The sequence below is a fragment of the Ornithorhynchus anatinus genome, chromosome 5 (assembly GCF_004115215.2).
Source record: "Ornithorhynchus anatinus isolate Pmale09 chromosome 5, mOrnAna1.pri.v4, whole genome shotgun sequence".
Lineage (NCBI taxonomy): Eukaryota > Metazoa > Chordata > Mammalia > Monotremata > Ornithorhynchidae > Ornithorhynchus > Ornithorhynchus anatinus.
Window position 1 is genome coordinate 50,151,997 of NC_041732.1, and position 12,784 is coordinate 50,164,780.

At 48.0% G+C, this 12,784-nt stretch overlaps 1 protein-coding gene across 3 annotated transcripts in view; it reads right to left on the bottom strand.

The window, feature by feature from the left end:
* TLN2 (talin 2) overlaps positions 1–12,784 on the bottom strand; it is a 488,673-nt gene that overhangs the window by 63,159 nt on the left and 412,730 nt on the right. For all 3 annotated transcript variants that reach the window (XM_029064739.2, XM_029064741.2, XM_029064740.2), the window contains one exon: positions 7,768–7,914. In XM_029064739.2, coding sequence (XP_028920572.1) covers positions 7,768–7,914 — 147 coding nt within the window. The remainder of the gene's footprint in view (positions 1–7,767; positions 7,915–12,784) is intronic.

Here is a 12,784-nt window from a genome sequence, read left to right on the forward strand (position 1 = left end):
GCCATGCAAGAATTAGTTGGAATTAGCCATTTCAAGCATTAGCTGGAATGGTAAATCTGGCTTGGGAGACACATTCTTAAAGGCTGAAGACAACTGCTCCTTCCAGAAAAAGTAGGTGGAGGACACACCATTTACACTAAGTAGGGAGAGGCTGGGCAGGGCTGGGGAAAATGGGTGCCCGCGTTGCTCAAATACTAGATGGACCACAGTCTCCTAGTTGGAATGCAGAAAAGCGCAGGATCTGAAAACCACACAGTTGAACAGAAGCCCAGGGCAGTTAAGTGAACCTCGGATAGCTACCCTCTCATTGCATTTCTTTTCCCGTCGCACTTTAATGTAGATTTGGCAAAGTATCAACGTTCCAGACTTAGTGCTGGAACTTTTTCCTCATGTGGGCCAAGTTGCACAAGTAAGAGTAGAGAACTGGGGATCACAAGCAGGAGGGACTGTAAGCTCCCCTCAAGACCGTAGGCTCCTTATGGGAGGGGAATGTGTCTGCTGACTTATTTGCACTTTTCCAAGCACTTGCAGGACGTCACAGATAAGCAAAAGGTGAAAGCCAGATTGTGAAAAGCTTCCAGATCACCTTCGCCATATGTCCTTTGTGGTTTTCATGCTGATTGATTATGCAGAGAGAAATATAAAGGACATAGTCATAAAGAATCATTCAATCATTGGAATTCTCCCCGAGTGCCTATACGCAGTGCAGTCTAAATGCTTGGGAGAGTACAACAGTGGTAGGAGACAAAATTCCAGCCCACAAGGAGTTTGCAATCAAATAAAGGAAGTGGACACATAATTTACAAAGTAGACAGGCGTGTGTAAATAGTGGAATATACAAATTGGCACACATAGTAGGAGGATGTGGTGTAAAAGTGCTGAGATGATAGTTGGGAGGATGTAAACAGGGTAGAAGAAACACTGATCAGAAAAAGTTTCCTAGAGGACTGGGGATTTTAGAAGGACTTTGAAGACAGAGAGAGCTGAGGTCTGGTGGATTTGAAGGGGAAAGGGAGTTCTAGCAGCAGGGGATAGAGGGAGGAGACTTGGGAATAATAATGATGATGATGATGGAATTTGCTTAGTGCTTACTGTGTGCCAGGCACTATTCTAAACGCTGGGGTGGATACAAGCAAATCGGATGGGATGCAGTCCCTGTCCCAGGTGGGGCTCACAATCTCAATCCCTATTTTACAAGATGAAGTAACTGAGTCCCAGAGAAGTGAAGAGACTTACCCAAGGTCACACAGCAGACAAGTGGTAGAGTAGGGATTAGAACCAAGGACCTTCTGACTCCCAGGCCCATGCTCTATCCACTATGCCATGTTGCAGACTCAGGAGTGACAGACAGTAAGAGCAGAGGTGTAGTCGAAACAGAATGGAAAGGTGAGGAGAGTGAGCAGATAGAGGGCCTTAAAGCCGATGGTTTAGGGTTTCTATTTCATATAGAGGGGAATGGGTCACCACTGGAGCTTTGAGGAAAGGAGAGATGAGGGCAGAGTCACATGTTAGAAAGTATGGGTGGGAAAAAGAAGACCAACGAGGAGGCTGATGAGGAAATCAAGAAGAGCCCAAGTTCAGTCCATGTCTCCCCACTCCTCAAGAACCTCCAGTGGTTGTCCATCCACTTCCACACCAAACAGAATCATTAGCTTTAAAGTATTTTATCAGTTCACCCCCTCCTACCTTGCCTCAGGGATTTTCTACTACAGCCTGGCTGGCACACTCTGCTCCTCTAATGCCAACCTATTCTCTGTACCTCCATCTCATCTAGCACTGCTGACCCCTTGCCCACATCCTCCCTCAGGCCTGAAATTCCCCCCTTTCATATCTGAAAGACCACTACTCTCCCCACCTTCGAAGCCCTTCAAATATCACATCTCCTCCATGAGGGCTTTCCTGACTAAGCCCTCATTTCCCCAACTCACCCTTCCTTCTGCGTTGCCTATGCACTTGGATCTTTATGCCTTAAACACTTGATATTAAACACCTCCCAGCCCCATAGCATTTATTTCCATATCCTCCTACTCTCCCATTTTCACCATCTATAATTCATTTTTATCACTGTCTCCCCAACTAGACTGAACACTTCTTGTTGGCAGAGATTGTTCTCAATAATTCTATCACACTAAAATAATAGTAATGATTATGGTACTTGTTAAGCATTTACTATGTGCCAGCACTGTTCTAAGCTCTGGCATAGATAAAAGTTAATCAGGTTGGACACTGGCCGTGTCCCACAGGAAGCTCAGAGACAGAGTTAAAGGGAGTTGGATTTAATCCCCATTTTACAGATGAGGTGACTGAGACACTAAGAACTTTATGTCTAGCAAAGTCACACAACAAGCAAATGGCAGAGCCAGAATTAGAACTCAGGTCCTTTGCTTTCTCCACTAGGCCACACTGTTTATCTCTGGCGCTTAGTACAGCGCTCTGCACACAGTAAACACTTAGTAAAGAGTACTGATTAATTACAAGTGAAAATGTGAGATTACAGGTGAAAAGAGAGGTAAGGGCAAGATAGAATTGGGTGTCTGTTTAGGTGGTAGCTGAATCCATGGGAGAAGATAAATTCCTCAAGAGGGTGAGCATAAAGTGTAAAAATTAGGAGAACTAGAACCCAGCCTTATGAGACACCTACAGTTGGGGGTATAAGAGATAGAACAAGAACCAGAGAAATACTGGGAAAGAATGACTTAAAGAGGCAGGATGAAAATTTGGACAGAACTTTGTTGCTGAAACCAAGATTTGATAGTAAAATTTCCAGGTTACTTACCAATAAACAAAATAATGACATTTATTAAGCATTAACTATTTGCCAAGTATGGGGTAGAAGCAAGACATTGGACTTAATCTCTGCCTCTTATGTGGCTTACTGTTTAAGAGGGAAGGAGAATTGGCATTTTATCTCCCATTTTTGAGATAAGGAAATTGAGGTCCAGAGAATTTAAGTGACTTGCCCAAGGTCATGTAGCAGGCAAATGACAGAGCCACAGAGAGAACCCTGGCCTCCTTAGCTCCCAGTCCCATCCTGAGGCTTCTAGGCCCCTCCACCTCCTTTTTTTCCCCCATGGTATTTAAGACCTTACTACGTGCCAGGCACCATATTAAGTGCTGGGATAGATAAAAGTTATTCAGACACAGTCCTATGTTCCACAGAGGGCTCACGGTAATCCCCACTTTACAGATGAGATCACTGAAGCACAATTAAGTGATTTGTCCAAGGACACAGCAGAAAAGTGGCAGAGTTGGAATTAGAACCCAGGTCCTTCTGACTCCCAAGCCCACACTCTAGCCACTAGACCATGCTACACTTCCAATGAGGAAAATCATTAAAGGAATGGAAATTGTCTTTCTGAACTACAGAGATTCATTTTCTGGTCTTATTCCACCTCTAGTGCTCCTGGAAGTTTAACAAGGCCCTATGAGAAGAGGTGAGGGACAAATGCAGGACATTCACAAGGAATTCTCCACACCCACCATCAACTCCCTGCTGTTGGATCCACTCAATTCTTTACAGGCTGAGAGAAGTTAGTTTAGAGGCTCTCCCTGCATCTTGCTTTTCCTCCTCTTTCCCCCTTCGATTCTTCAGACAAATGCCATGATTATGCAAATGCCCTCTTCCCCCTCCCCCTACTCTTCCCCCCACCAAACCCCCTCTTCACCCCCTCCCCCCTTATCTCTTCCCCACCCATGCCCCATCCCAGTCCTCTTGTCCCACCGCCACCCCTCATCCCCCTCTCCTCGTCCAGGGCCCCGCCACCTCCTTCCCATCCAAACCCTCCCCTCCCCCCGCCCTTCCCCCCCTCCTCCCCTTGCACCCACAGCTACTTTCAAGTGTGGCCTCTGGAACCCCCGCTCTATTACAGGCAAGCTACCTTTCATCCATGACCTTTTCCTCTCCCGCTCTCTCCTCCTTCTCGCCCTTTCGGAAACGTGGCTCTCTCCCGAAGACACGGTCTCCGCCGCCGCTCTCTCCGGCGGAGGCCTCTCCTTCTCCCACTCCCCCAGACTCACCGGTAAGGGAGGAGGCGTCGGCTTCCTCCTCTCGCCCCGATGCCGCTTCCGCACTATCCCTCCTCCCCCCTCCCTCTCCTTCCCCTCCTTCGAAGCCCATATCATTCGCCTCTACCACCCCCTCCAGTTACTTGTCGCCGTCATCTACCGCCCTCCCGGTCCCACCTCCGACTTCTTCAACCACCTTGACCCCTTTCTCACCTTCCTCCTCTCCTTCTCTCTGCCCACTCTGATCCTTGGAGACTTCAACATCCATACGGATGTACCCGACGACTCCTCTGCCGCCCGCCTGCTATCCCTCCTCGACTCTGCCGACCTCCTCCTCCACCATACCGCGCCCACTCACCGACTCGGTCACACCCTCGATCTCGTCATCTCCTACCGCTGCACTATCTCCTCACTCACCGACTCTGAAATCCCTCTCTCTGACCATAACCTTCTCACCTGCCTCATCTCTCACACTCCCTCCCCCTGCAAATCTTCGCTACTGCCCCACAGAGACCTCCGCTCTCTCGATCCCATCCGTCTTTCCAATAGCATCTCTCCTCACCTTGCCGCCCTGTCCTCTCTTCCCACTCTCGACGATCAGGTCTCCGCTCTCAACTCCACCCTCTCTACTCATCTCGACTCTCTCGCCCCCCTTTCCCTCCGCCGCTCTCGCTCCACTAACCCACAGCCCTGGATCACCTCCTCCGTCCGCCTCCTACGCTCCTATGCTCGAGCTGCTGAGCGCTGCTGGCGAAAGTCCAAGCACCGAGCCGACCTCACACACTTCAAATTTATCCTTTCCTGCCTTAACTCTGCCCTCTCCTCCGCCAGGCAAAGCTTCTTCTCCTCCCTCATCGACACCCATGCCCGTCACCCCCGCCGACTGTTCCGGACCTTTAACTCTCTCCTTAGGCCCCCTGTTCCTCCCCCTCCCCCATCTCTCACCCCTAATGATCTGGCCACCTATTTCCTCACGAAAATCAACACGATCAGGTCTGAGCTCCCCAAAGTCACCCCTCCGCCTCTCCCCTCCCCCCCAACAACCCCCTCCCCTACTTTCCCATCCTTCCCTGCAGTATCCTCAGAGGAGATCTCCTCCCTCCTCGCAAGTGCCACCCCCTCCGCCTGCGCCTCGGACCCCATTCCCTCTCACCTTCTTAAAACCATCGCCCCTGCCCTCCTCCCTTCCTTAACTTCTATTTTTAACCACTCAATCTCCAAGGGCTCCTTCCCCTCTGCCTTCAAACATGCCCACGTCTCCCCCATCCTAAAAAACCCGCTCTTGACCCCACTTCCCCCTCCAGTTATCGTCCTATCTCCCTACTACCCTTCCTTTCCAAAATCTTAGAACGAGTCGTCTACAATCGATGCCTAGAATTCCTTAACTCCCATTCTCTCCTAGACCCCCTCCGATCTGGCTTCCGTCCCCTCCACTCTACCGAGACTGCTCTCTCTAAGGTCACCCATGACCTCCTTCTTGCCAAATCCAATGGCTCCTATTCCATTCTGATCCTCCTTGACCTCTCTGCTGCCTTTGACACTGTCGACCATCCCCTCCTCCTCCATACCTTATCTCACCTTGGCTTCACGGACTCTGTCCTCTCCCGGTTCTCCTCTTACCTCTCTGGCCGATCATTCTCGGTCTCCTACGCTGGAGCCTCCTCCCCCTCCCATCCTTTAACTGTTGGAGTTCCTCAAGGGTCAGTTCTTGGCCCTCTTCTGTTCTCCATTTACACTCACTCCCTCGGTGAACTCATCCGCTCTCACGGCTTTGACTACCATCTCTACGCAGATGACACGCAGATCTACATCTCCGCCCCTGTCCTCTCCCCCTCCCTTCAGGCTCGCATCTCCTCCCGCCTCCGGGACGTCTCCACCTGGATGTCGGCCCGCCACCTAAAACTCAACATGAGCAAGACTGAGCTCCTCATCTTCCCTCCCAAGCCCGGTCCGCTCCCAGACTTCTCCATCACCGTGGATGGCACGACCATCCTTCCCGTCCCGCAGGCCCGCAATCTCGGTGTCATCCTTGACTCGTCCCTCTCGTTCACCCCACACATCCTATCCGTTACCGAGACCTGCCGGTTTCACCTCTACAATATCGCCAAGATCCGCCCTTTCCTCTCCACCCAAACGGCTACCTTACTATTACGGGCTCTCGTTATATCCCGGCTAGACTACTGTGTCAGCCTTCTCTCTGACCTCCCTTCCTCCTCTCTCGCCCCGCTCCGGTCTATTCTTCACTCCGCTGCCCGGCTCATCTTCCTGCAGAAACGATCTGGGCATGTCAATCCCCTTCTTAAACAACTCCAGTGGTTGCCTATCGACCTCCGCTCCAAACAAAAACTCCTCACTCTAGGCTTCAAGGCTCTCCATCACCTTGCCCCTTCCTACCTCTCCTCCCTTCTCTCTTTCTACCGCCCACCCCGCACGCTCCGCTCCTCTGCCGCCCACCTCCTCGCCGTCCCTCGGTCTCGCCTATCCCGCCGTCGACCCCTGGGTCACGTCCTCCCGCGGTCCTGGAACGCCCTCCCTCCTCACCTCCGCCAAACTGATTCTCTTTCCCTCTTCAAAACCTTACTTTAAAATCACCTCCTCCAAGAGGCCTTCCCAGACTGAGCTCCTCTTCCCCCTCTACTCCCTCTGCCATCCCCCCTTTACCTCTCCGCAGCTAAAGCCTCATTTTCCCCTTTTCCCTCTGCTCCTCCACCTCTCCCTTCCCATCCCCACAGCACTGTACTCGTCCACTCAACTGTATATATTTTCGTTACCCTATTTATTTTGTTAATGAATTGTACATCGCCTTCATTCTATTTAGTTGCCATTGTTTTTACGAGATGTTCTTCCCCTTGACGCTGTTTAGTGCCATTGTTCTTGTCTGTCCGTCTCCCCCGATTAGACCGTAAGCCCGTCAAACGGCAGGGACTGTCTCTATCTGTTGCCGACTTGTTCATCCCAAGCGCTTAGTACAGTGCTCTGCACATAGTAAGCGCTCAATAAATACTATTGAATGAATGAATTAGGTTTCCAGAAGTGTCAGCACTGCCTCCAGAAACAACTGCCCTTGCCTACAACAACCCTGCTCTGATATGCTCTGGCCGGTTTGCAGTTGGATGGATGGTCACCCAATTTCAGGTTTTGCTCATTTTTAATTTTTTTTAAGGGAAGTGGACAAGATCCCCTGTCATCTGCTAAGCTACTCTTGAGCATCATGCTCAGCAGTGGTTCCTGGAAGGATGGAGGGCGCTGTGGTGTCTGGGGCTGCCATGCACTCACTGTGTAGGGCCCTAGGCTGCACTCGCTCTCCCTTCTGGTCCTCTTGCAATGTGTCCCGCCAGGCCTCGGGAGGAGGGAGACACAAGGGGAAGAGATTCTTGAAGTGACACTCACACTCCTGGATTTACCGTCACTGTGGGAACCAACCTCTCCAAACAGAAGGAAGGCTCTATTATCCTTGGGCAACGGCAGGACTCTCTAGGGTGAAAGGCAACTTCAGTCATCAATGTAGCTGCTTCTAGATTGTAAGCACGCTTTGGGTAGGGAATGTGTCTCATATTTTTCTCTCCCATGCGCTTAGTACAGTGCTCTTCACACATTAAATGCTCAGTAAATGCAACTGACTGACTGACTAGAGGTTTGGGATCGATTTGGTCTGAGGGTTGAAACTTTTAACTAAAACAAGTTTGAGGATTTACTAATATTTTCCACACTCTCCCTCCCCACTTTGATTCAGGTGGCCTGAGCGGACAATGCCCGACTCACCTTTTCCGTGACCGATCGGGCACATTCTATCAGCTCCCTCTTAGTATAACTGTCTGTGGGGCAGATCTGAAGAGCCCCAGCCTTCTGAACCAGGAAGATACAGCCATGCCCGAGATCCTGAACCCGGCTCTTGATCTGGAATCCGATCTGTGGAGGAAAGACAGGATGAGGAACAGGAAAATCTGCTTTTGCACCAAGTTCTCACTCAAATGGAAAATCTCTCCATTTGACAAGGCCTTTGCTCGAAAAGTTTTGCCTGCCGGGCTGTATAGTGTGACGGGATGGATGGGAAGCATTTGTTATACTCCAATATAGGGACTACATAGATTGCATACTTAAACTTTCCAAGGTAATTTAATTGCACGCATCATGGGCATGACTTTTCTTCCCCTTCAAAGAATTGGGTTTTGCCATTTCCAGGATTTCAAGGAAGGTGCTCAAATTATTTCACAGGAGTTCTTATATGTGTACATGTGAATAGCTTTTATCCATGGCATGTGGTGAAAACCATTTTACAATGGAGACCTGCTAGTCACTCGATACCAATAACTCCCCTATCTAATTTCCAACTCTACGGGCCAGCACTGTCTGTTTCATATCAGTTTATTTCACTCTGCACAATAAACCTGCCATATGTAGTTAGCTATCCAGTTGTTATGCAATTACTTAATTTATGCTCAACATCACTAATCATTATTTTGAGAACTATAAATTGGATTGTTTTGACAAATCCACACTCCATAAAAGCTGCTGCCCATCATTTAAGAGTCAACCAAAGACTTTATGAAAAATCACTGGTGATTTTTAATCTGCACTGAAACAATCACAGGCTCTCCTCTTCTAAATCAGGCCACCTCAATAATAAGGATATCTCTCATACACCTGCCTTCCTCAAGAAAACTAGGGACACAGGGGGAGTTTTGATTCATTTATTTTGCTTCCATCCGGAAGGATAGAACAGACTGGCAGTAGAGTTACTTTTATAAGGGTCATGTATACTTGCTCCTTTCGCAGGAAGCATGGATTCAGCAATATGGCCTAGTGAAAAGAGCACAAGCCTGGCAGGCAAAAGACCTGGGTTCTAATCCCACCATTTTCCTGCTGTGTGACCTTGGGCAGGTCATTTCACTTCTCTGTGCCTCAGCACCTCAACTGTAAAATGGGGATTCAATACCTCTTCTCCCTCCTACTTATACTGTGAGCCCATGTGGGACAAGGATAATAATAATAATGATGGTATTTATTAAGCACTTACTATGTGCAGAGCACTGTGCTTAGAACAGGGGAATCAGGTTGTCCCACGTGGGGCTCATAGTCTTAATCCCCATTTTACAGATGAGGTAACTGAGGCACAGAGAAGTTAAGTGACTTGCCCAAAGTCACACAGCTGACAAGTGGCAGAGTGGGATTTGAACCCATGACCTCTGACTCCAAAGCCCGTGCTCTTTCCACTGAGCCACGCTGCTTCTCTGACCTGAATGATTTACTTCTAACCCAGTGCTTAGAACAGTGCTTGACGCATAGTAAGCGCTTACCAAATACCCTTTAAAAAAAATCCCAAGAACAAGGAGCTGCCATAGGAAGAACCCATATCTATACTAGTTACTGAGGGCATTCAGGTCCCCAACTAGAATCATTGTAAACTGTCAGGTGTTTGAAGGAAAGAAGCATGGCAGAAGTCTGAGATCAGCAAAGGGAATAAGTCAGAGGAGATGAATGCAGGGTTTGCAAGGGAGAGGGTCACAGAAGAAAGGAAAAGAGTGCCGGAGTAATGATCGGTTTGTGCTACAAACTTAGGGGGACACAAATACCAGGCTGGTTTCATGTTCCGGTAGTCTGACCTGTTGGAGATCCAAAGGATGGTGTTACTTTGAGGGGTGACTGTAGGGGCCGTATGGTATGCATGGCTTCTGGCCAGAAACTGGGGATTCACCAAAACTTGGATTTACAGAAGTGGGGGTGGGATGGTGCGTGTGTGCACATGTGTGTGCCCCGCTGGTCACAGTGGATTATCACTATGTCTCTCTGCCCTGCAGAGTTCACAGAAGACAAGACTGATGGGGGGAGTTTTGTCCCCGAGAGAGGGACTATAAGGCCAGTGTGGGAAAAACAATCCATTGCACCCTAGATGCATATAAAGATTAAACTAAACAGCAGAAGTTCTCTTCACACCTTACCCTTGGGATGGGATCAGACCAAAAGGTTCAGGACAGTATTGGAAAAGTTATGAATTAGTGAGAGTGAAGTTTGTAAAATGGAGGTTCCTTTTGAAAATCCTAACTCCAGCGTCCCCTCTAGATCTACAATTTAATGCAGATAAAAACTGAAAGAAAGTCACGAGTGGATGAGAATAACAGATGCAATGAATTACTTTCCCATGTGTGAAATAAGGGTATGGGAGCAAAATTTTGTAGCAATTTGTTGCTGACACCTGGCAGAGGGCATTGCACTGGGAGGGAAGTATAATACAACTTCCTGCCTTTTCAAAGCAGGGAGTAAGCCTACATCTACACTTTTTAGAGACAATAATGTAGTCACTGGATCATTTTTTTCCCCAGAATTACATTTAGGAGTTGGGGTCAAAAAGAACTGAGTTTATGGGGGAAAGCAAAGCCCTCTCAATTCCACTGCCCTTCAAATTCCCCAGCAGCTCTGGTTTCAGTGTGATATGGAAGAGAAAACTTTCCTGGGAATTCGGCTACTGCCCCAAGAACTGCAATTCAGGATTGGGATGAGTCACTGACTGTGGAAAGTGGCTCAGGGGCCTTGTAATTTAACATGAGGCATCCCTAAACCGCCTCCAGGTGCTTCTCCTGAACCTGGAGGAGTGGGTCAGTGAGCCATTTGGTTTCAGCCATTTCACAGCCCCTCCGTATTCTGGCCTCCTCACCATATTTGCCTGGCAAGATCCCACAAGGACTTTGCCTTAGCAAACCACTGTTCTACCCCCTGCTCTTTTCCCTTTAAGTATTTTGGGGTTTTTTTTTTGTCTGACTTCAGAGTGAAAACTAAGATAAGTGTGAAGAAAATGCCAATATCTAAAAGTTATGTAGAGCAGAAATGTACAGAAAAATTAATAGCCGTATTACAGTTACAGACAGTAATAATAATAGTTGTAATAATTTTAACAACAATAATAATAAACTCTAAGCTTAGGTCAGGGAATATATCTACCAACTCTTCTGCACTGCATTCCCCTAAGCACTGTTCTGTACTCTGCACACAGTTGGCACTCAATAAATACCACTGACTGATGATAATGATATTTTTTGTACAGTGCCTTTATTTTTCCAAGCGCTTTCACATCATATATTTCATTTTATCCTCACAGCATCACTATGAAATAAGAAGAGGCAGGTATTACTATCTCTGCTTTAAAGATGAGGACATTGAGGCCCGAAGAGGCTAAGTTATTGATCCACCATCACACAGAAAGCCAGGGCTGGAGTAAAAGCCGGTTCTCTGGATTCCCAGTCCACACCTGGGTGGGATTTTTAAACATCATTTTCTGGGTGTTTATTGCTAAAAACCTTCCTTCAGGTGATCATCTGAAGACCTCCTTAAGATGGCCTCGATGAAAATGTCTTCAACTAACATTAAGTTTAACTCATGAATTCATAGAGCACCCGATGAAGTCCAGCCCTCTGCTTCAGGCATGTATAAATCAAAACCAACCTATGACCAACAGGGACCAGACCCATCTTTATAGATGTCTAGACTTGAGCGGTAACCCTTTTAGTGAAGTTCTCCCTTTAGGACCTAATCAAATTCTTCCCATTCCCTCCTATTCAGCTTTCCTGAAGATGGAGAAGACTTAGTTTTCACCGTAACAACAGGTTTTGGCCCACCGGGAGGTTTGACCCACCCAGGGGTGGCCTTACAGCAGCTTGCTGGCCCACTGTGGCTCACTTGCCATGGTGCTCACTGTGAAAAGCCAGGCTTTGGATGTTTTATTAGTTGTTTGCTGTAGCTCTCAGCTGTAGTTTGCTGCCGCTCCATCCCTTGCACAGGAGGCAGCGGTGCCCCAGCCCGCATACGCCAGGGTTAGGAAAGGACACGGTGCCAAGCCCCGCCCCCACTGTCTTTTGCCTGCCACCATCCTGGCCCCAGAAAGCCTCCTCACCACTCAGGTTATCATAATTCTTTGGTTCTGCAGCTCTCGGCCGTATTCTGTTTTGGTTTTAAGTCTGTAGCTTTTCAGCGCCTGAGGCTTGGCCACCCTTACCTTAGCCAAACTTAGTGGGATTCTTTTGCAGGTTTGAATCAACCCATTAACTTTGGGGATTTCTGTTAACTCATCTGAAAACATAAAACCAAACACACAGTGGTGTTCTGGGTAGTTCTCTAGGTTAGTGGGGACATAGGATTTTATGTCTGAATCTTGTAACATGCTGCATTGTACTTACCCTTTATATAATGTCAGGTGGATTTGTTAACATTTAGAAAGAACTTGGAGAACCAAGGCCAAATCAAATTTTAAGGGTGTAAAGAAATTGACTGTTTTGGATATTATTTTGTTTCTGACTGGCATTGCCCATTTCAGTATTTTTCTTTGGTGTTATTTTTTTTTACAGGAATAAAGGACCCCTGGGGATGGGCTATATTCTGTTAATGAAATGAAAGGGTCTGTGTTTTTCTGAGCAAACAGAATGGAGTCTTGAAGAGGCACAATCCTGGTCTCTGTTTCCAATATCAAGCTAGCCAGCGGCTTTTCTATTACAATGGATTAAGTTTAGGGAGTGGGTACCACCGTGCAGAACAGAGAGATTCCAACAGGGAGCACGTTCACCAAACTCATTTTCGCAGGACCGTAGGAACTCCAAAACAGAGACTCTTATTTCCCAGGCCAGATGGCCATAGCCCTCATCCTTGTGGGACTTTGGAAAGGCAATCGGTCCTGGGAAATGCTGCTCTCTGGCACCGTCAGAGCCTGGGGAAGACAAGGCTCAGTATGGCGCTCATGGCGTCACATTTGGAGAGTACTCCAGACATCGGCATCAGCGTGTGTTTGCTAGGT